Source organism: Saimiri boliviensis, chromosome 20 (genome assembly GCF_048565385.1).
Source record: "Saimiri boliviensis isolate mSaiBol1 chromosome 20, mSaiBol1.pri, whole genome shotgun sequence".
In the NCBI taxonomy this organism is placed as follows: Eukaryota; Metazoa; Chordata; class Mammalia; order Primates; family Cebidae; genus Saimiri; species Saimiri boliviensis.
This window is the reverse complement of record NC_133468.1, coordinates 11376439-11401930: the sequence shown is the minus strand read 5'-3', so window position 1 is coordinate 11401930 and position 25492 is coordinate 11376439. Positions and strand designations below refer to the sequence as shown.

The following is a 25492-nucleotide window of genomic DNA, read 5'->3' as shown; positions in this document are numbered from 1 at the left end:
CAATTTTTGTATTTTTAGTAGAGATGAGATCTCACCATGTTGGCTAGGCTGGTCTTGAACCCTGTATATTTCAGACAATCCACCTGCCTTGGCCTCCCAAAGTGCTGAGATTATAGGCATAAGCCACCACGCTCAGCCCATTGCCTGGACTTCTTAAACTGAAGCACTTGGCAAGAAGTCCTTAGTCTAAAAAGATCACAAATTAGAGATGACAGCCTTAGCAGCTGCCACAGATTCACTGCTTATCTGAGTCTCATTAGCAAAATTACCACAGAAATGACTGAGATGTCTTATTTAACCCCAATTAGTCAATCTAGTACAGAGAAGCTATGGATTAAAAAGGAAAAACAAAAGGGCTATGACACAATGTAGCTCAGGGAAGGGAAAAAGCACTCATGGTTTTTAAAAAATGTATTAATGGCTAATTTCCTTACAAATTATAATTTAAAAATCAAAAACAATATTTTAGAGACAAGGTCTTGCTATGTTGCCCAGTTTGGTCTCAAAACTCCTGGGCTCAAGCAATCTTCCTGCCTCTGCCTTCTGAGTAGCTGAAACTAGGTGTGTAAACTACATTATAATCACCAGGACTTCTTTTGCGGGAACTTGAAAGCATAACATTTCTTTTTTTTTTGAGACAGTTTTGTTCTTGTTGTTCAGGCTGGAGTGCAATGTCTATCTCGGCTCACCACAACCTCTGCCTCCCGTCCCAGGCATACCCCACCATACCCAGCTAATTTTGTATTTTTAGTAGAGATGGGGTTTCTCCATGTTGGTAAGGCTGGTCTCAAACTCCTGACCTCGGGTGATCCGCCCGCCTCCGCCTCCCAAAGTGCTGGGATTACAGGCGCGAGCCACCACCCATGCCCAGCCGAAAGCATAACTTCATGAACATTTTAAGGTTATACATAACATATCCTTTCCTCAAACTAGAATATTACATGAGCTTATTATCAATTTGGATAAAAAAACCAAAACGTCTACCAGACCCAGAACACTGAGAAATGGTTATCAATGAAGAAATGAGTTAATGAACCAGTATTTGTGTTTAATGTCAATAGGATGAAAATATAAAGCATCTGAAATGAGACTAGAATGGTCACCAACCCACCACAGGTCTGATCTGGTCTGCCTTCTAAGTAACATAAGATGGGCTGAGGTGATAGCTTAGTTGGAAAGCGGAACACACATGAATCTTCCCTCTTCTGTTGCCTCTGCATATTCACTAACACCACTGCAGAAATGGATCTACTTCAAGCACAGTTGTGATCATAAGCAGTGCCTACACCAGTAACTTCACACTGTTGTACCAATACATTTATAAATGTGGGTACAGTCAGATGCGCAAACTTTACTGTTTATATACTTCATATAGCCTAGTCCTGAGGCAAAGATGCCTACTAGTGTCTTTCAAATGGGTTGGCTATCATTAGAACCAGAAAAGAGGAAGAGGACAGTTCACTACATACCCCTCACCTCTATGAGGAAAACCCCTTTAGTGACGTATCTCACGATGTTGGGAGGTCAGTAGCATCAGCCTTGTAGGTATACAACAACATATTTACATAACTGCTCCACTATAAAAAAATTCTCTTAAGAGAGGCACTGTACCAAGTCATTAACCTGTAGCATCAGACCAAGATGTAATTCCCAGCCTTTTTATTGACTAGCTGTGCAACCTTGAGCAACATTCTTTAACCTGAAATACCTCTTTCTCAATCAACAAAATTAGGCAGAATACAACTGACCTCTAAAGTGGTTTCCAGGTTTACACAAATGTCATTACCTTACATACCATATATATAATACAGCAGGACTGCAAACCAAACCAGTCAAACTGCAGGCAGAATGATGTCTTCTGCTTTGTTTTGTTTTGTTTGAGACGGAATCTCATTCTTTTTCACAGTCTCGAGTGTAGTGGCGCAATCTTGGCTCACTGCAACCTCCGTCTACCAGGTTCAAGCGATTCTCCTGCCTAAGCCTGCCCAGTAGCTGGGATTATAGGTGCACCCCACCACACCCAGCTACTTTTTGTATTTTTAGTAGAGACGGGGTTTCACCATGTTGACCAGGATGGTCTCGATCTCTTGACCTCGTGATCCACCCGCCTTGGCCTCCCAAAGTGCTGGGATTACAGGCTTGAGCCACTGCACCTGGCCTTCCGGCACTTCCTTTTACAAAATTATAATCTGAGTTGTAAATACACTCTAGTTTTAAACTAGAAATCAGACTTCCAGTTTCTAATCTGGCAAGCAAAAAACTTAGAAGTCACCACTCCATCCTAACAAGTAAAAGGCTGAGCAAACTGAAAAATCAACAGATCTTCTTAGATTTGTAGAAGTTAGGTCACAGGGCAAACCACTGTCCCCCAAATAGGAGAGACAGGCAGGGGTATACAGAGAATCACCATTTACCAGAGCAGATGCCCAGGAGCTGAAATCTCTGCAGAACCAGTGCAGGGTAGGGAAACCTCAAATAACTAAGTAAACTGCTAAAGGCTCAATGTGGACAAGTCTTAGAGAGAAAACTCTATGGGGACTCGGTGAAGGGTATCTGGGGAAAGTGATAGCATTGTGAGTTTTACCCCCTGGACCTCTACAATTTCCTCATAGTGACACGTCAGAATAATCCCCTGGGTTGGAGGAGGGTGCAAAAGGAACCGTTTAAACATGTCAGAGCATTCTTCCCTCAGAAGTAACTAATTAGAGCCTAATCTGCTGGGGTTTTATCAGAGCCTAACTGATCTGAAAGAGAGAAATGCCCAACTCCAGCCCCTTTGAGCCATCCTGACCCACCTACGGAACTATGAGTGAGAAGCACCGGTCAAATTCATGATCCAGAGTCAGAGGTTCAAAAAAGACTGAAAACCTAATCATAGGGTGACAGAATGCTTCCCCACCCTGCGCCTGATCTCCACATTACTGAAGGCCCATTTCCCATGGTTCCTGTATATTATGTCCACCTTTCCCGAAAAATTACAAGCTGAACCAAAAGGCAAAAAACAAAGTTTTTTAGAGCAAGCATCAGACTCAGATATAGCAGAGGTGTTATAAGGAACAGACTGGGAATGTAAAACATGATTAATTGCTAATGGCTCTAATGGATGAAGTAGATAGCATGCAAGAAGAACAGATGGGAATGTAGTAAGAGAGATGGAAATTCTAAAAAAGAACCAAGAAGAAATGCTAGAGAACAAAACCAATCTAACAGAAATGAAGAACGCCTTTGATGGGCTTATTGGTAACTGAACATGAATGAGGAAGGAATATCTGAGTTTGATGACATCTCAGTAAAAATCTCCAAAACTGGAAAGCAAAGACAAAAGAAGACCAAAAAACCTCACAAAACCGAAAAAACAAAAACTCCACCTCAAAATAGAGTATCCAGAAACTGTGCGACAAACCAAAGTATAACATACACATAATGGGAATAGCAGAGGAGAACAAAAGAAAGAAACAGGAAAAATATTTGAAACAATCATGACTGAGAATTTTCCAGAGTTAATGTCAGAAAAACTACACACATCTAGGCGTATCATTTTCAAACTTCAGGAAATCAAAGATTAAAAAAAAAAAAAAAAAAAAGAACCTGGCTAGACACAGTGATTCACGCCTATAACTCCAGACTTCCTTGGAATTCAAAACCAGCTTGGACAACACAGTGAAACTGTCTCTACAAAAAATACAAAAATTAGTTGGGCATGGTGGTATCTGACTATAGTTCCAGCTACTTGAGAGGCTGAGGTGAGAGGACTGCTTGAGCCCAGGAGGTGGAGGGTGCACTGAGCTGAGACAATGCCACTGCACTCCAGCCTGGGCAAGAGACAGACCTGTCTCAAAATAAATAAAAATTGCATATCCAACTCCAACTTCTCAGAAACCCCACAAGTGTATAGTGAAGTGAAATATTTAAAGCATAGAAAAAACCACCAACCTACAATTCTGTATCCTGTGAAATTATCCTTCAAAACTGAAGGAAAGGCAGGGCATGGTGGCTCACACCTGTAATCCCAGCACTTTAGAAGCCGACGGAGGTGGATCACCTGAGGTCAAGAGTTCCAGGTCAGACTGGTCAACATGGTGAAACCCCATCTCTACTAAAAATACAAAAAAATTAGCCGGGCATGGTGGCAGCTGCCTGTAATCTCAGCTACTTGGGAGGCTGTGGCAGGAGAATCACTTGAACCTGGGAGGCAGAGGTTGCAGTGAGCCGAGGTCATGCCATTGCACTCCAGACTGGGCAATAAGAGCAAGACTCTGTCTCAAAAACAAAAAAGAAAACAAACAAAAAAAAACTGAAGGAGAAAAATACTTTATCAGATAGACAAAAACTGAGTGAATTTGTGGCTCATAGACCTGCCTTGCAAGAAATATTATCAGATCTACATATAGAAAGGAAATATTATCAGATCTACATATAGAAAGGAAAAGCACTGGAGAAGAAATAAGTGAAGGTAAAGTAAGAACCTTAAAAAAAATTTTTTTTTTCTTATTCATTTTTAGAGACAGGGTCTTGCTGTCACCTAGGTGATAATATACTGGTGTGATCATAGCTCAATGCAGCCTTGAACTGCTTGGTTCAAGGCTATCCTTCTGCCTCAGCCTCAGCCTCATAAGTAGCTGGAACTACAAGTATATTTGACCGTGCCCAGTTAATTTTTTTTTTTTTTTTTTTTTTTTTTTTGAGATGGAGTTTCACTTTTGTTACCCAGGCTGGAGTGCAATGGCGCGATCTCGGCTCACCGCAACCTCCGCCTCCTGGGTTCAAGCAATTCTCCTGCCTCAGCCTCCTGAGTAGCTGGGATTACAGGCATGTGCCACCATGCCCAGCTAATTTTTTGTATTTTTGGTAGAGACGGGGTTTCACCATGTTGACCAGGATGGTCTCAATCTCTTGACCTTGTGATCCACCCGTCTCAGCCTCCCAAAGTGCTGGGATTACAGGCTTGAGCCACCGCGCCTGGCCAATTTTTAAATTTTTTTGTAGAGTCAGGGTTTTGCCATGTTCATTTTCCCAAGACTGGTCTCAAACTTCCGGGCACAAGCAATCCTCCCACCTCACCTGCTGGGATTACAGGCATGAGCCACTATGCCTGGTCCAAGAAGAAATAATAATGTTTAATGTAAATGCACCTAACAGCACAGCATCAAAGTATGTGAGGCAGAAACTGATAGAACTACAAGGAGAAAGAGATGAATCCACTATTATAGTTGAAGCCTTCAACACCCTACAATCAGAAATGGACAGATGTAACAAGCAGAAAATCAGAAATGACATATGTGAATGCAACAATACCATAAATCAATTTAATACCATGGACATGTTTAAACTATTTCATTCAACAATAGCAAAATATACATTCTTAAATTCACATGGAACATTCACCGAGCAACCACATTCTGAAATATAAAACACACCATAACAAAATGAAATCATACAATGTCTGCTCATACACCATAACGGAAATAAACTAGAAATCAATTCCAGAAAGGTAGCTAGAAAATCCATAATACATGGATATTAAACATTTCTAAATAACACATGGGATCAAAGAAGAAATCAAGATAAATTAAAATGTATTTTAACTAAAGGAAAACAACTTATAATTTGGGGATGCAGGAAAAGCAGTGATCATTGGTAAATTTATAATGCCTAAAGAAGAAAAATCTAAAACCAATCAGTAAGCTTCCACCTTGGGAAACCAAAAAAAAAAAAAAGAAAACCAAATTAAATCCAAAGTAGGCAGAAGGAAAAAAAAAAAAAACAACTAAAATAGAAATCAATGAAATGGAAAAATCAATAAATAAACAAAATGAACAAGGCTGGGCACTGTGGCTCATGCCTGTAATCCCAGAACTTTGGGAGGCCAAGGTGGGTAGATTGCTTGAGCCCAGTTTTCCACCAGCCTGGTAACATTGGCAAAACCCATAAAAAATGCAAAAATTAGCTGGGTGTGGTGCATGTCTGTAGTCCCAGCTACCTAGGAGGCTGAGGTGGGAGGACTGCCTGCCCCTAGGAGTTCGAAGCTATAGTGAGCTATGATCTCACTCCAGCCTGGGCAACAGAGTAAGACCCTGTCACAAAAAAGGAAAAAACAAAAACAAAAAGCCGATTTAAAATATCACTAAGACTGATAATCCTCTACCCAGGCTAACCGAGAAAAAAAAGAGGACACAAATTACTAGTATCAGAAATGAAAGAGAAGACATCACTACAGATCCCACAGATGTTAAAAGAATATTACGAAGAACTCTATGCCTATATATTTGATAACCTAGATAAAATGGACCAATTCCTTGAAAGACACGATCTGCCAAAACTCACACAAAACAATCCAAATAGGCCTATTATCTATTAAAGAAATTGAATCAATTAATAACTTTCCAAAACAGAAAATCACCAATTCCAGATGGATTCACCAGTAAATTCTATGAAATATTTAAGAAACAAATTACAACAATTCTCTATAATCTTTTTCATTAGACAGAAAAGGGAATACATCATTCCACCCTTTACTTATAGTTTTGCTTTCTGCAGTTTCAATTTCTCTTGGTCAACTGTGCTCCAAAAATATTAAATGGAAAAATCTAGAATCACACAATTCTTAAGTTTTAAATTGCATAACTTTCTGAGTAGCATGATAAAATCCCTTGCCATCCTGCTCCATCCAGCTTGGGACACGAATCAACTCTTTGTCCAGAGTATTCATACTGTATACACCATCTGCCCATTAATCACTTAGTAGCCATCTTGGTTATCAGATCAACTGTTGCATTATTGCAGTGCTTATGTTAAAATTACCCTTATTTGTCCGGGTGCGGTGGCATTTTGGGAGGCCAAGGTGGGCGGATCACTTGAGATCAGGAGATAGAGATCATCCTGGCCACCATGGTGAAACCGTGTCTCTACTAAAAATACAATAATTAGCTGGGCATGGTGGCACATGCCTGTAATCCCAGCTACTGGGGAGGCCGAAGCAGAAGAATTGCTTGAACCAGGGAGTTGAAGGTGGCAGTGAGCCAAGATCGCATCACTGCACTCCATCCTGGTGACAGAGCAAGACTCTGTCTCAAAAAACAAAGAACAGCCGGGCATGGTGGCTCAGGCCTGTAATCCCAGCACTTTGGGAGGCTGAGGTGGGTGGATCACAAGGTCAAGAGATCGAGACCATCCTGGTCAACATGGTGAAACCCCGTCTCTACTAAAATACAAAAAATTAGCTGGGCATGGTGGTGCACGCCTGTAGTCCCAGCTACTCGGGAGGCTGAGGCAGGAGAATTGCTTGAACCCAGGAGGTGGAGGTTGCGGTGAGCCGAGATCGTGCCATTGCACTCCAGCCTGGGTAACGAGTGAAACTCCGTCTCAAAAAAAAAAAAAACAAAAAAACAAAAAACAAAAAAACAAAGAACAAAAAATGCTTACATATTTTAATAATGGCCCTAAAACAAAAGAGTAGCAGTGCTGGCAATTTAGATATGCCAAAGAGAAACCATTAAGTACTTCTTTTAAATGAAAATGTGGAGGTTCTCAAATAAATAAAAAGGCCAGAATGTTCAAGTTGCTAAGATCCTTTAAGAGAAGAACAAATTTATTTGTGAAACTGTGAAGAAGGAAAAAAATTCTTGCTAGTTTTGCTGTGGCACTTCAAACCAGAATAGTTAAAACACAGTGCATGACAAGTGATTAGTTAAGATGAAAAAGGCATTACATTTGTGGGTGGAAGACAAGAAAAGAATTGTGTTCCAATTGACAGCATTCAGGTTCAGCACTACCCACAATTTCAAGCATCTACTGGCGGTTTTGGAACATTCCAAGACTATTTCCCACCATAAATAAGCGGGGAGCACTGAACTTCCTAACTCATTCTAGGAGGCCAACATTACCTCAATACCAAAATATTACAAGCAAAGAAAACTACAGACCAGTATCCTGGCCAACACAATGAAACCCTGTCTCTACTAAAATTAGCTGGGTGTGGTGGCAGGCGCCTGTAGTCCCAGCTACGCGGGAGGCTGAGTCAGGAGAATTGCTGGAAGCCGGGAGGCGGAGGTTGCAGTGAGCTGAGATGAGGCCACTGCACTCCAGCCTGGCACCTGGCAAAAGAGCAAGACTCTGTCTCAAAAAAAAAAAAAAAAAAAAAAAGAAAAGAAAAAAGAAAAATCAACATAAAAGGCTACCAGAACTAATAAGCAGTTATAGCAAGGTTACAAGATACAAGGTTAATATACAAAAGTCAACTGCTCTCCTATATACCAGCAATGAACAAGAATACGAAATTTAAAACACAGTTTGTATTAGCACCTCAAAAATAAAATATTTAGGTATAAGTCTAACAAAGTATGTATAAGATATGAAACAACAAAAACCCTTGATAAAATTAAGAATTACTAAACAGAGAGACAGTCTATGTTTATGGATAGGAAGACTTAATATTTTCAAGATGTCAAGTTCTTCCCAGCTTAGTCTATAGATTTGATGCAAATCTCAATCAAAATCCCAGAAAGAAGCTGGGCACAGGGGCTCATGCCTGCAATATCAGTGCTTAGGAAGGCTATGGTGGGAGGATGGCTTGAGGCTGAGAGTTCAAAACCAGCTTGGATTTTGAACTTTTAACATGGCAAGTTCCCACCTCTACCAAAGAAATAAAAAATTAGCCAGGCATGGTGGTGCTTGCCCGTAGTCCCAGCTACTTGAAGACTGAGGAGAAAGGATTACTTAAGCCCTGGAGTTTGAGGCTGCAGTGAGCTATGTCTGGGCCATTATACTCCAGCCTGGATGACAGAGTGAGACCCTATGTATAAATAAGTAATAAACAAATAACTGAGCTAGTAAGTCATGAAAACACGTAGGGAAAACTTAAAATACATATTAGTAAGTGAAAGATGCCAGTGTGATAGAGCTATAATATATAATACGATCTCAACTATTTCACACTCTGGAAAAGGCAAAACTATAAAGACAATAAAAAAGGTCAATGTTTGCCATGTTAGGAGGGCGGGAGGGAGAAATAGGTAGAACACAGAGGATTTTTCAGGACAGTGAAAATACTCTGTATGATACTATTAATGATGGATACATGCCAACATAAAGTTGTTCAATCCCACAGAATATACAATAACAAGAGTAAGCCCTGAAGTAAACTATGGACTTCTGAGTGATAATGATGTTTCACCGATGTAGGTTCATTTAACAAATGCACTACTCTGATGGTGAATATTGATACTGGGGAAGGCTATGCATGTGTGGGAGTAGGGGGTATATGGGAAATCTGTTTCTTCCACTTAATTTTGCTGTGAACCCAAAACCACTCTAAAACAAATAAGGGAAAAATCCATACCATTTACTTAAATATGATTTAATTTCATTTTAAGTCTGTAGGTTTATGGGTTACCCTATTCCTGAATTAAATATCTGGGGTCATAAAGTATCAATAAAAGTAATGTTTTACATTGTACTCCATAACCGACTACTACCTCACAATTACCTATTCAGAGCAGACTGGCTCCTTTGTGGCCCAGACTCTTTTGAGCAACATATTCCCAGTCCTCTACCATTTAAGAAGCCCAAATCTCTACTAAAGACAAACCACTCTGTTAGTAGTGGTTTCTACCACACAACCTCTTTAGGACCTAATAAGGAAATTGGAAACAATTCTTACATTCTAGAGTCACTGCATAGACATTTACTGATTATCTTGAAGTGTGTAGGGCATGTCACTGGCACTGAGGAGAGAAGGTTATAAGAGAGCCAAGACTGTCCCTGACCCCCCGGAGCATATACATATCCATCACAGATTACAGTACAAATGGATACAATGAAAATGAAACACAGGTGCTGAGACATTGCAGAACAGAAAAGTGACTAGAGTTGGTAGAGCTGACATGGAGGAATTCTGTATAAAAATGGTGTGTTCTGGGCACGACTTTAAAGACACAGAATAGCAGTGAAGGGCATCTCAAGAAATAGGGAGTGATATGGAAATAAGAATAATTACAAGTTAAATAGAGAACACCATAGCGCCTTGTTGAAGTATATAAAATATATAAATCAATATTGAATATAAAATCAATGATGTAAAATTACCAAATAGGCAGTAATAGTGAAATCTGATAGTACTTTAAAAGTACTTAAAAAAGTAGTACTTAAAAAGGACTTCAAGGTAAGTCTATTATACTCATTTTACACCCATTTTACAGATCGAAAAATTGAAGTAGGATAAAGTACTTTTGTCCAGGGTCACAGAACTAGTAAGTGACCAAGTGTACAAGAGATACAGGGCTTGGTTCTCAGATTAGTTAATGAGAAGGAGAAAATGTACTTGGAAGGAAATAAAAGGCCAGAAATGAATCACAAGGGGCAAGAAACCAACAGTGCCCAGTGAAGCCCAACGACATATTTGCTAACGATGTTTACGACAGCTTAAAGAAGGAAATGGAAGATGAACCCAAGTTGGTGCAAAAAAAAAATGGTGGTGACTGAGGAGTTGCAGTGGTATGAGGCTGTCTCATCTACAGTATTTAAGAGGAATGTGTGATAAAAACGATGGAGAGCGACATGGTTTGGCTGTGTTCCCGCACAAATCTCATCTTGAATTATAATCCCCATAAACCCCATTTGTCTAGGGAGAGAGCTGGTGGGAGGTGACTGGATCATGCAGGCAGCTTCCCCCATGCTGTTCTCATAAGAATGAGTGAGTTCTCACAAGATCTGATGTTTTTCTTTCTTTTTGAGACAGAGTCTCACTCTGTTGCCCAGGCTGGGATGCGGTGGCACAATCTTGGCTCACTCTAACCTCTGCCTCCCAGTTTCAAGCATTTCTCATGCCTCAGCCTCCTGAGATTATAGGCGTGTGCCACTGTATCTGGCCAATTTTTGTATTTTAAGTAGAGATGGGATTTCACCATGTTGGCCAGGCTAGTCCCAAACTCCTGACTTCAAGTGATCTGCCTGTCTCAGTCTCCCAAAGTGTTGGGATTACAGTGTGAGCCACCGTGCCCAGCCAAGATTTGATGGTTTTATAAGGGCCTCTTCTCCCTTTGCTCCTCACTTGTCTCTCTCCTGCTGCCATATGAAAGTCTTACTTCCGCTTTGCCTTCCATCATGATTGTAAGTTTCCTAAGGCCTCCCCAGCCCTGAGGAACTGCGTCAATTAAACCTCTTTTCTTTATAATTACCTAGTCTCAGGCAGTTCTTTACAGCAGTGTGAAAATGGGGTAATACAGAGAGGTTTGCTTCAAGAAACCCAGTATGTTTAAACACAAAAGGTAAGGAACACTCTAAAAGTTGACACCATAGGGATCTTTCTAGTTTTCTAAAATCACTTTCAGCTACCTTTGTATTTGCAATTTATAAAAGGTTTTAATCACCATCCACTGGCCACCAAGGGTGCAATTCATTTAGCAATTACTAGTTTTAATAAAGTTCTAGCCAGGATTGCTCGCATTACTCACCTAATATTCTCTGTGGAAGGGCAGTTTTTTGTTTTGTTTTGTTTTTTTCCTTTTCACAAACCTATTGTAGGCTTCATGTCACAGCAGAGACAGATGGCCACCAGGCTAAGTAAGTGCCAGGGCATCATTTCCCCAGGCCAGGAAGCCCTGAGAGCTACCCATGGTAGGAAGAAAGCTGCCAAGTCTCCACCTTCTGTTCTGATTTCATATATAATTTTCTGAAGTTGTTTTTAGCTATCTTTTATCTAGCTGATTGACTCAGATATTCTATTTTCCTTGGTTAACTGTTTTCTTCTATGATTATTTTAAATTATGCCTCAAAATATCCCACTAGAAAATTAGAAAAATTAGATGACAAGTAAAAATACCTTTACTAAATATCATTAGGTCGAATGCTTTATACTCTTTTTTAAGCTGTCTTTCAAGTTAGAAAGACTTTTTTTTAAAGCATTTAAAGGCCTCACTGTTAATACCTCTGTGCTCTTACTCCCTTAAGACTGTAGTTCAGTGTTAAAAATTTTTACCACGTGAGACTTGCATCACTACATGGACAGGTCTGTAAGAGTTAAAAATGAATGTGTGCAAGGGTGTGGAAATATTTGTTATCTTGACTGTGGTGATAGTTTTACAAGCATATATATGTCAAAGCTGATTAAATTGTCCACTTTAAACATGTGCTGTTTAGTATTACTTTAATATATCTTGATAAAGTTAACTAATTTAATATTTAGATCACATTGAAAATCTGGTATAGAAAACCATTCTCCCTTGCCGGGCGCGGTGGCTCAAGCCTGTAATCCCAGCACTTTGGGAGGCCGAGGCGGGTGGATCACAAAGTCGAGAGATCGAGACCAACCTGGTCAACATGGTGAAACCCCGTCTCTACTAAAAATACAAAAAATTAGCTGGGCATGGTGGCGTGTGCCTGTAATCCCAGCTACTCAGGAGGCTGAGGCAGGAGAATTGCCTGAACCCAGGAGGCGGAGGTTGCGGTGAGCCGAGATCGCGCCATTGCACTCCAGCCTGGGTAACAAGAGTGAAACTCCGTCTCAAAAAAAAAAAAAAAAAAAAAGAAAACCATTCTCCCAAAATGAAAGAAGGGGGCAATGTTCTAGAACTCCAAGGTTTTTGTAGCACTATGGGTCTCTTCCAAAGCCTATAGGAATAAATGTCTTTGCTCCCGACTTTTCTAACTGACTCAGAAGGCTTGCATTTTTATTTTTGAGACGGAGTCTCCCCCTGTTACCCAGGCTGGAGTGCAATGACATGGTCTCAGCTCACTGCAACCTCTACTTCCTGGGTTCAAGCAATTCTCCTGCCTCGGCCTCCCCAGTAGCTGGGATTATAGGCACGTGCCACCATGGCCAGCTAATTTTTTGTATTTTTAGTAGAGACGGGGTTTCACCATGTTGACCAGGATGGTCTTGATCTCTTGATCTTGTGATCCACCTGCCTCGGCCTCCCAAAGTGCTGGGATTACAGGCTTGAGCCACTGCGCCCGGCCTGGGAGTAGGTAATTTCTAAAATCCTTTTAAATCTTCTATATTGTAATTACAGAAAGCATTAAGTGTCCATCTTTACAAAATAGTTTCTGAATAAGCTTTCACTGAAAATTATTGAATAGTACACTATTCACTATGCAGCAAACTGTGAAAAGTGTAAATAACTACTTGTTTTTTCTTATCCTGTTTATGCTAATTTGGCAAATTGCTCATCTATAACCTGGTGTCACTGGTAAAGTACTATTAAAGAATGTTTTGGCCAGGTACGGTGGCTCACACCTATAATCCCAACACTTAAGGAGGCAGGAGCAGCATGAGGTCAGGAAATCGAGACCAGCCTGGCCAACATGGTGAAACCCTGTATCAACTCAAAATACAAAAATTAGCCGGGCATGGTGGCATGTGCCTATAATCCCAGCTATTCAGGAGTCTGAGGCAGGAGAATCCCTTGAACCCAGGAGGCAGAGGCTGCAGTGAGCTAAGATTGCATCTCTGCACTCCAGCCTGGGAAACAGGGTGAGATTCCATCTCAAAAAAAAAAAAAAAAAAAAAAAGAATACTTTTAGGATTTTAGGATTTCTAGGTAACAAAATAGCAATCAATGAACAAAAAGAAATAAGCTCTTTAAGAAATGTACAATGGCCGGGTGCGGTGGCTCACGCCTGTAATCCCAGCACTTTGGGAGGCCGAGGCGGGTGGATCACGAGGTCAAGAGATCGAGACCATCCTGGTCAACATGGTGAAACCCCGTCTCTACTAAAAATACAAAAATTAGCTGGGCATAGTGGCACATGCCTGTAGTCCCAGCTACTAGGGAGGCTGAGGCAGGAGAATTGCTTGAACCCAAGAGGCAGAGGTTGCAGTGAGCCGAGATCGCGCCATTGCACTCCAGCCTGGGTAACAAGAGCGAAACTCCGTCTCAAAAAAAAAAAAAAAGAAATGTACAATGAATAACAACATGATGTGCAAATCCTGAAAAATAAAGCTCATACAGGGCAGGAAAACTGTGAAAGGGGTACCAGGTATCAAAATCACATGGGGAGCTTTTTCCACAGTATATATGCACACCATTCTCAATATGAGTCAATTTCCAGAATGAAAATATACCTTATGTGTATACAGAAAATTAACAGGTAGTTATGATAAGTTCCCTCTTACTCTCCTCATTGCCACTTGAGAATAACCTGAAGACTTACTGTTGTTATTAACAGAGGAAGATAATTAAAAAGTATAATGTTATTTTGTTCTCCACCCTGGGTAACAAAAGTGAAACTCTTCAAAAAAAAAAAAGATAATCTAGAAAATGATCAAAATCTATAGTTCAGAATATTGGTGCAGGAAACAGGGAATTTACTTGTTAATGTCAGAGTTTTTTAAATAAAATCACCAGCACTACTATTTATTAAGTGCTTTTTGGATACCCAGCACTCTGGCCAACAACTTACATGTATTATTATTATATTTAATCAACATAACCATCCCATGAGGTAACTAATTATCCACATTTTACAGATAAGAAAATTGAAGCTTACAGAAGATGTGAATTGCCCAAAGTCACTTAACTGCAAGTAATACAGTAGGGACAGAAGTAAGACCAGATCTGATATCAAAGCCTGAACTAAATAATAGTCAAGTCTATGCAATACTTTAAACTTAAAATATAAAGTACTTTGGGGTATTTAAGGGGTAGCACAACATAATGTGCCCAAAGTTAAATTTCAAACATGCAATTACACAAAAAAGATGGAGAGAATTTCAGCAATACCACTGAGCCAATCTAGGTAACAGCATACAATAGCCTAGTTATAAACTGATGTTTATAGTTACAGTACATGACAAAACATAAGGGCCGAGAAATACTGACAAGTTTCAGATATCAACAAAAGAATTCAACCAAGGGTACCAATGACAATATAAATACCCAGAAAGTTATCACAGAGCTTTGAAAGAGAAAAGCTCAGACATTGGCTTGATTCTTCCATGCTTATGCAGAAAATATTCCTTAAACATAGAAAAGGGAACAGAGGCTCATCCAGTAATTCTTGAATTTCTGAGAGTAATTCTCCCTGATCTGTTGGTAGGTAGGGCTGCTGGGAACATTACTTTTCTTGGCAGTTTACATAGATAAGCAGAAATGAGGGACTTGGGTAGTTAGTGATTTGAGCCCACATCCAATAGGGCATGCATGAGCCCCTGCCTTACATTCAACAGTTACTTTAAACAAGGCTACAATACACAGAATGCAACAAGGTTTTCCGATAGGTAATTATAAGTACAAAGTAAGAAATTCAAAGTTCTAACATTCTGGATCTCAGGCTTCTTCCACCTTAACGCAATCACACATACATGACTCTTCTTCTGCCCACATGAAGGTCTCTACAACATATATTCTCCTTGAAAAACAGAGGATATAGACATCAAAAAGAGAAGGATGATAAAACTACTTGGAAAGGAAGACCCTGTCCCTTTATATTATATAAAGGTGGTATACGAAGACTATAATTACAGAACTGAAAAAGGTAAATGGACTAAGATGATGCCCACCACCTCCCAACCCATAATCACATTAAGAATTTAGACACTGTCCATGAAAACTGGGACTAAAATAGTCATACTGAGGCCAGGTGCAGTGGCTCACGCTTGTAATCCCAGCACTTTGAGAGGCCAAGTCGGGCAGATAGCTTGAGGCAAGGAGTTTGAGACCAGCCTGGCCAACATGGTGAAACCCTGTCTCTACCAAAAAAAAAAAAAAAAAAAAATACAAAAACTGGCCTGGCATCATGATGCATGCCTATAATCCCAGCTACTTGGGAGGCTGAGGCATTGCTTGAGAACTACTTGAACCTGGGAGGTGGAAGTTACAGTGAGACAAGATGACACCAGTGCACTCTAGCCTGGGCAAGCAAGTGAGACCCTGTCTCAAAAAAAAAAAAAAAAAAAAAAAAAAAGTCATACTAAAAATGGCATTCTATTATAAATTTTTCAAACATAGGAGGGTTCACTTTTGCATATATATAGAAAAAGTGATCAGTGGGTGCTCAATAATATTAGTAACAAGCTTATGCTAATAATCTTTCATAATAAAGAACAGACAGCGATAAAAAAAGGAATGTTTCTTGGAAGCACAATTAATCAGGAAATTAATGGTGATTTGGAATCTGGCAAATATACAGTAAGTTAAATATCTTTTGGCTAGGCATAGTGGCTCATGCCTGTAACCTCGGTACTTTGGGATGCCAAGGCAGGAGGACAGCTTTAACCCAGGAGTTTGAGAACAGCCTGGGCAACACAGTGAGACCATGCCTCTCAAAGGAAAAAAAAAGTAGCCAGTCATGGTGATGCACACTTGTACTCCCAAGTACTTGGGAGACTGAAGTAGGAGGATCTCTTAAGCCTGGGAGGTTAAGGCTGTAATGAGCCATGATCATGCCACTGCACTCTGGCCTGGGTGACAGAGTGAGACCTGTCTCTTAAGGATCACCTAAGGTCAGGAGCTGAGACCAGCCTGGCCAACGTGATGAAACCCTGTCTCTACAAAAAATACAAAAATTAGCTAGGCATCGTGGCAAGACTGAGGCATGAGAATCACTTGAACCTGAGGGGTGGAGGTCGCAGTGAGCCAAGTGTACCACCGCACTCCAGACTTCTGGGCGACGGAGCAAGACTATGCCTCAAAAAAAAAAAAAAAAAAAAAAAAAAAGGAATAAAAAACAAAATAAGGCCGGGTGCGGTGGCTCACGCCTATAATCCCAGCATTTTGAGAGGCCAAGGCGGGTGGATCACGAGGTCAAGAGATTGAGACCATCCTGGTCAACAAGGTGAAACCCCGTCTCTACTAAAAATACAAAAATTAGCTGGGGATGGTGGTACGCGCCTGTAGTCCCAGCTACTTGGGAGGCTGAGGCAGGAGAATTGCTTGAACCCAGGAGGTGGAGGTTGCAGTGAGCCGAGATCGTGCCATTGCACTCCAACCTGGGTAACAAGAGTGAAACTCCATCTCGAATAAATAAATAAATGAATAAATAAATAAATAAAAATCTTTTATTTGACATAGAGTGAAAGGACATAAAGCAGATAATTAGATAGTGAAAAATCACTGTTCCTCTAAGAGTGCTGATAAAGGGAGATACTGGGAATTAAAAAAATGATGGTATAATAATGAATAGAAATAAATGAAAGAAATAAATAGAAATAAATGAAAGATCTGAAAAGACAATCCTGAAAAATATTAACTTGAAAAACTAGAGAGAATACTGAGAATATTAATACAGAAATTAAAAAATATATATATATATATATATAAATACAAAATTAACACCTAAATCTCAATATGGCATGAAACTTCTTCATGTGTTTCTCATCAAGGAGATCAAACAAACTGTACATGGAACCAGCTGTACATGGAACCAGCATGTGTGCATCCCCAGAAACATTCAAAGCTTATGGTTATCCTAAAAAAGAGTCACATTCCTACACAAAACAGAAAAGGGCTACAATAATGGCAAACTGTTTTTACATGTGGATCTAACTTCTACATTATTATGCCAAAAATAGGCTTGATGAGAAAATGTAATGACTAAACGGAGCATCCTCTGAGTCTCTACAGCTTATAAAATCTAAACTGAGACTCTATCTCTAGTGCTGGTAGAAGGAAACCGGTGAAGTAGAAGCTCGAACAGTCTGACAGTGGGATGGGGCTGGTAAAGTGGGGGTGGTAGGGTGGAGAGAAGAGGTCTTCATGGAGAACTAGGTTACATGGAAACTTTTGAGATGCTCAAACAGTTCTTTTCTAAGATTAAGATATATTTAAAAAAAAAAAATACAAACACACAAAGTAAAACCTGTCTCCAGCTGAAAGACGTACAAGAAAAAAAGAGGAATGCTATTCCTTGCTATATTTAAAAAAAAAAGGTAGAATAATTTATAGCAAGGAAAAACTCTCCCATTTGGTTTCTTGTTATCAGAAACAAAGCTGATTACACTCCCTCCGTCCTTGAGGAACACCAAACCTACCATGTGGTAATGTTATGTTTGCACCATCGATGATTGCTTGTGCCAGTTCATGATCATTGCTCTCAAAAGCAAGTGCAGCAGCCTTCAAGGCATCCCAAATCTCTTTTCGGCCTTCAAAAGCTGGTGCGGTATCCCAGAATTCATCCCTCTTGCTGCGCAGTTGGCCATCTGTCATAGGATAATCGCTTTTCCATTTTGGTTTCTCCTTTTTCAAAGGCTGGTTACGACCTAGAGCAACTGAGAAGAAAAATAAAAGATGACATCAAAACCAAAACTTATAAAGTATGTATCAAAAGTTATCTGGTCATTCCCTCTTTTGGATTATTTCATCAAAATTACAGCCAGAAATTTGCCTGCTAGCTAATGTGTGCATTCTAAAATTCCTCTTAACATATTCTGGAACTACAAAAGTGAACAGAGACATTAGACGCCTCTGAGCAAAACAAATTGGTAGCTCTTTTCCACCCAGTACATCCTCTCTACAGGATCATTACAAAGAATTACAGGCTGAGGTGGAAGGATAGCTTGAATCCAGGAGTTCAAGGCTAGCCTGGGCAACATCGTGAGACTACCCCCATCTCTACAAAAAACACAAAAATTAGCCTGGCGTGTTGGCATGTGCCTGTGGTTCCAGCTACTCAGGAGGCTGAGGTGGGACGTTCACTTGGGCCTGGGAGGTTGTGTTTGCAGCGAGCCATGATCACGCCACTGCACTCCAGCCTGGGCGAGAGTGAGACCCCATCTCACACAAAACAAAACAAAAACATACAGTGAATTATAGTTGTAACGAATGCACCACTCTGGTGGAGGATGCTGATAATCGGAGAAAGGAGGCTATGTGTGTGTGGGTACAGGGAGTATATGGGAAATCTCTGTACCTTCCTCTTAATTCTGTTATGAACCTAAAACTGCTCTAAAAAAATTTTTTTTAAATACAATAAAATTTTGTTCATTTTAAAAGAACTGCCGAGAAGATAAGTGTTTCTTCAGACTATAATAGCAAGATATGAGAGTCAAGAGACACCATACAAGAGAGGCAAGATACACTGGGAAAGCCAAATGGCAACTGTAGCTTAGACACATGAAACCAGGAAGCAGGAACTGAGAAAATCCAAAGAGGCAAAAGACTGCTTTTCAGTGTCCAGAGAAAGAAAAGCCAAACAATCAGAATCATGAACAAACTGATTGCGGGAATACTTCCTCTAGCATTCTCCTCTCTGGACTTTACTCAAGTAACTGTAAATACCTTTCTCTGTAACTCGAACAGGAACTAATTTACAAAGGGTAGAATCAGCACTTTACTTTTTTTGAGGAACTGGGAATAAAAGAGATAATCCTTGATTCTAGGCCAAGGGATTAGCTCCCAACCACAAGGAACAGAACTACAATACCCTAACCTAGTTTCAACCCAAGAGAAGAAAACAGAGACAAGCGCAGCATATCCCCTTAGAGAATGTTACCTCGTCGTCATCATTGTAGTAGTAGTAGTAGTAGTAGTAGTGGTGGTGGTAGAACAAGTCTGATACAACATCCTTGCATCCAGATACCTACCTGGTGTATTATCTGTGATCTATTTCCACAGGTCATACTGACCTACAGAGCTATTCTTAGTTATGGCTCTGTAACATTATACAGTGCTATAGATAGGAAATAGTTTGATAGATGGGATAGAAGATAAAAAGAAAATTGAAGCTGGATGAAAAGATAAGAGTGTTGGAAAAGAGTGGGTGGGAAATAAAATGACAGAGCAGGTGGGAAGAAGAGAGGGTATGTGTCAAAATTCAATGTTCTATATTTAATTGCAGAAAGAATACCAGTTTTAAAGAAACCACTCTCAAATTGGTTCTAAAGCATCCACGAAATTGACAATTCTCTCATTGGCCCAGGGCCAAATGAAATTTGGGCTATGCAAAACAGAAAATAAAATGACTCCAGACGTTGGGCTATCTGTACTCTCTCCAGGCTACACTCTCAGATAAGACCAACAAAGACTGCCAAGGCAAGTCTCTTCTGTCCTCTCCCTTTCAGGGTGGCATACCATACTACCACCAGCTGTTTTCCACTTAAAACGCTCAGCATTAACTCAAATACTTTTTGCCTTCTAACTTGTCCTAGTTAAATGCAAAACAGGTGAGTTCTAAACGGGTGGTAAAGCAGAGTAGGAAACTCATCCATTAAAGTAGCAGAGCTGGAAACCAAATCTAACTTACTTAATCAACAAATATGTACTGAGTGTCCACTGGGAGTAACCCTACAAGTGTCTATTATATTTAATTCAAGTGTGAGAAACATTTGAATTATCACGGTCTATACTAATGATTTTTTCTCTGCTTCTTCCAAATAATACAGATTATGCAGCTAGAGCATAATTCCCTAAAAGATGTTCAGAAAGTGTCGATAACCACAACCCACTGATTGCACCAATATGATGGAATGCAAGGTAGCCTTTATTTTCTGCTACATTATCGTTTAGATGAGTTAGAGACAGTTTATGGACAACACTCAGCTTACTGACCAGGAGGAGGAAGATGGCACAATAAGCAGGCAGATTCAGTAAGATTCTATCTAAATGAAGTTTTTGGTCTACCTGAGTATTTCTTTTTTCTTTTTTTCCTACTTATTCCTACAGAATTATCTGATCGCATATGTATTAAATCCATGAGCGATAACTTAGTATAATTTTTCCTGTCATTCTGAGAGAATCACAAAGCACGGGCAAAAACAACAAATCTCAGGACCTAATCTACAATCTCAGGACCTAAAACTAAAGCAAATGAAAGGAAGAGGCCCTTGAAAAGAGAAACCTAACAGAAAAACAATCATAATAAGGGTACAAAGTACCTTGGAAAAACTGTAAAACACCTTCCTTACAAATGTGAAGTAGGTTCATTTTACCTCTTTCTATTTGGCATAGAACAAAGTCCCACAGAAAGAATAGATGATGCATTTATGTTGCTTAAGGAAAATCTTTCCAAATGCAATTGCTATCTATCTATCTGTCTGTCTGTCTGTCTGTCTGTCTGTCTACCTATCAAACTATTTATTTGAGACAGAGTCTTGCTCTGTTGCCCAGGCTGGTCTCAAACTCTGGACCTCAGATGATCCTTCTGCCTCAGCCTCCCAAAGTGCTGGTATTACAGCACCATGACAGGCCCCAAATGCATTTTCAAATCTACATGCTGTCAAAAGCTTCACAGTTATTATTCTGCAAAAGACAAAATAAATGTTTGTGACATGAAGGAAGACTACCTTTGTTTGCCTATTTCTACCTGTATTATAAACATACATAATATAGAGTATCTGTCTATGGAATGTCCATTGTTAAAATGATTAAATCTTTGGAACATAATTACTTTAGTGAAACCACAGAGCAGTGCAGAATTTTCACTACAAAATCTGAAGTTTCAAGCTTCATATTAAACTAAATGACTAACTTTTGTTAAATAAATAATTGGGAAAAAAATTAGCATTCAGCAAAAGCATTTGAACTATCCTCTCATGAAAACATGAAAATATTTAGGGTTAAGAGGACTTAAGTTCATACTCACAAAGCACTCATAATGAGTGACAGACAATCAAACTGCAAACAAGGGTTTGCTCAATAGATAAAAATGAACTTGGAGGCACTGTATGAATGTCTTTAAGCCCTTTGGCAAAAATATACAGGCTTTTTTCTTTTCATAATTTCCAAGTCCCTTCCTTAAATGTTAAAGAACTGTCCTATGACTGCCATGCACTTTCTGTGCCTTTATCAGAGTACACTTTCTAGGCATTTGTTCACCAAATCTTATCCTTTGATTTCAGGTGGTATCACAAACCTGTATTTCTGAAAATGCAGTACTTGGACATAGTTCTCAGGCTGGCAGCTAAGTACCTCAAGTTTGTACCAAGCTAAAGATTTTTTATAAGATATGGAATATAAATACTAAACTGGATTTCATTTTATGCTCTTATCAGTTTTATCTGTTTCACACATTTTCTGACTGCTGATACCAAAAGAGAGATGCTTGGTATCATTCATAGTACACAGGACTAGATATCACGCTCTTATAAGTGACGAATTTAAAGACAGGAAACATCTTTCATTCCCCACATTTCTGTTTCTCTATCCTTAAACTGCAGGCAACAACCATCTTTAGTTTTCTACAGATTAGCATATGATAAATAAAAAATTAATAAAGCAACTTAATTAAAAAAAAACACAATCTATTTCAGAAAATATCCTTTCCCCATCAATCCACATTTACCACTTCTTTCAAAATGTACCCAAAAGTCATCTTTTTCTCAGAAGCCTCTTAATCATATTCACCCACTCTTTATCTTTCCTTGTAATCTTTATACATTTCTTCCCACTCTGTGGCAAATAAATAGATGTAACACACAGAAAACCCAAGGCTTGTTTCTCAGATCTAAATAACACATACTTTTAAGTATTTTTACTACATAATTTAAAGCATTTTACCAAAAACTGTTTTTCACATTTTATTGGTAAAAAATAATCATTTTTGAAGTTAACTATGATTGTAATTGTTTTCCTGTTTTGGGTTCCTCTTTGAAAACCTTAATTTAATGATGGGACTCTTCAAATGAAGAAAGAAGACGCCATAATGCATGGATAAGGTAAAAATATAAAGATATGATTCAAGTAACAGCTTTAACAGGTTGAAAAACTGAAAGCATCAATTCCCCTAAGCCAATAGCATGAGGGAAAAAATGGAATATTAGAACTCTTCCGTAATAGACAGTGCTAATCTAAAAGGACACTCGCAAATATTCACATAAATTTAGAATGCACTATCTGTACACATATATACATACATGCATAATACATATATTACATTTATCTAAAGCAACTAACTGCCAAAATAAAAATAGGGATATGGGAATTAAAATGCCTAAAATGCCAACAATCAATACCATATCCAAAATCTGCTCTTAAAGGTAGAAGAGACCTTAGATTGTACAATCCAACATTACTGTCAGAAAGGAAACTAAGATTTAACAAGGATGACTTAAAATAATGAGCCTATACTAGAACTCACAAGCCCAAATTCAAATTCAAAGTCCAGATCTCACCATGAGCACAGTGCTATTGTATTTTTAGTAGAGACAGGGTTTTACCATGTTGGTCAGGCTGGTCTTGAACTCCTGACCTCAGGTGAGCTACCCACCTCCCAAAGTGCTGGGATTACAGGCATGAGCCACCATGCCTGGACTGATGAAATCCCATCTCAATCAAAAATACAAAAATTAGCCAGGTGTGACGACGGGCACCTGTAATCCCACTTACTCAGAAGGCTTAGGTAGGAGAATCCCTTGAACTAGGGAGGCAAAGGTTGCAGTGAGCCAAGATCGAGCCACTGCATTCCAGCCTGGGCGACAGAGCAAGATTCCAACTCAAAAAAAAAAAAACAAAAAAAACAAAAAAACCCCAAAACCCCAAAACCAAAAAACCCAAAGTCCTGATCTCTCTTTCCATTATACCTCTCCATGTTTTACCAGGTTGCTTTTTTTTTTTTTTTTTTTTGAAATGTAACAATCCAATAATGAAAATTCACTCTAAATAAAGAGTATGCTGAACTGTTTTTCTACAGAACTGATCTATCCATGGGCTTCATTATGGCCAACAGAATGGTTGACTGGACAAAGGAAAACCTCACAAAGGAGAAACACCAGCTCCTTAGAGCCATCCAATCTACCACCTAATCCATGTTGTAGAAACACCATGATGATGAAAGAAGAATCCTACAATAAAAAGGGGTGATGTGGTTTTATGGTCAATCACTTTCAACTTATAAGTACTCAGCATCTATAACAAACTAGACATTAAGAATCACATATAGAAATATCTGCCTAGATAAGTTAGACACAGCATTTTCAGTGCTATAATTTTATTAAAAATGAAATAAACTGAACTTCTGCCATGCTTATGTCCCACAGCTTATCAATTGAAGCATAATAATTTTAAAGGCATTTACATAATTTTAATGTTTTTGAGGTGGCTTTATTGGGGGAGGAAAAATTAACATAATTTCATAATGACTTCCTGGCCCTAATCCTCAGAGCGGAAGTCCACTTAACAATGATCCGAGCATACAAACGGGCACCATTTGTAAAGCCTACTGCAACACAGTACGTTCAAAGGCCACCCCCGACCCCACTGCTTTTTTACTATAGCTCTCAGATCTTAAAAGAGTTTTCTTAATGGATGAGTCTTATTAAAAGTATTATGAAAGCACACACTTAAGTCCTCCCCACCCCAAAACACAACTTTATTGAGAAAGATGATATAATATAAAATTGGGACTAAGAATATGTTGGCCTAGGCAGTTGGGTGTGGTAGCTCATGCCTGCAATCCCAGCACTTTGGATCTGTCGATCACTTGAGCCAAGGAGTTCAAGGTCAGCCTGGCAGCATATTAAGACCCTGTCTCTATCATAAAAATATATAAAACTCTGTCTCTACTAAAAATACTATATATATATGCTAAATACTACTAAAAAATACTATATATATAAAAATATTCTATATATAGCATTTTAGTACTATTTTATATTACATAAAGACTTGCCGGGCGCGGTGGCTCACGCTTGGAATCCCAGCACTTTGGGAGGCCGTGGCGGGTGGATCACAAGGTCAAGAGATTGAGACCATCCTGGTCAACATGGTGAAACCCCGTCTCTATTAAAAATACAAAAAATTAGCTGGGCATGGTGGCGCGTGCCTGTAATCCCAGCTACTCAGGAGGCTGAGGCAGGAGAATTGCCTGAACCCAGGAGGCGGAGGTTGCGGTGAGCCGAGATCGCGCCATTGCACTCCAGCCTGGGTAACAAGAGCGAAAGTCCAGCTCAAAAAAAAAAAAGATTTAATATAAAAATGTATAAAATTTAAATAAAAATTTTAATATAAAATAGTACTAAAATGCTATATATATTTAAATATATATATTTTATATATTTATATATAATTTTATATAATATAAAATAGTATTTATACATATAAAATAGTATTATATATAGATATTACATATAAAATACCATACATAGATATACATATGGTGTATATATATATATATACATGGTATTTTTAGTAGAGACAGGGTTTCATCATGTTGGTCAGAGTTTTCCTGAGCCCCATACATGGGGCTCAGGAAAAATCCACAAGTACCATAAAGTAATAAGATACAAAATACAGGCCGGGTGCTGTGGCTCACGCCTGTAATCCCAACACTTTGGGAGGCTGAGGTGGGCGAATCATGAGGTCAGGTGATCGAGGCCATCCTGGCCAACATAGTGAAACCCTGTTTCTACTAAAAATACAAAAACTAGCTGGGCGTGGTGGCGCGCACCTGTAGTCCCAGCCACTCGGGAGGCTGAGGCAGAATTGCTTGAACCTGGGAGGTGGAGGTTGCGGTGAGCTGAGATAACACCATTGCCCTCCAGCTTGGGCAACAAGAGTGAAACTCCAACTCAAAAAAAAAAAAAAAGACACAAAATACAATAAGGTACTCCAGGGACCCTCATATG

General features: G+C 39.3%; 1 protein-coding gene across 4 annotated transcripts in view; it reads right to left on the bottom strand.

Annotated features, from left to right (window-relative positions):
• The window catches only part of UBTD2 (ubiquitin domain containing 2), a 66890-nt gene that overhangs the window by 3799 nt on the left and 37599 nt on the right, over nucleotides 1–25492 (bottom strand). For all 4 annotated transcript variants that reach the window (XM_039460688.2, XM_039460690.2, XM_074390505.1 and 1 more), the window contains exon 2: nucleotides 17966–18202. In XM_039460688.2, the coding sequence (XP_039316622.1) occupies nucleotides 17966–18202 (237 nt within the window). The remainder of the gene's footprint in view (nucleotides 1–17965; nucleotides 18203–25492) is intronic.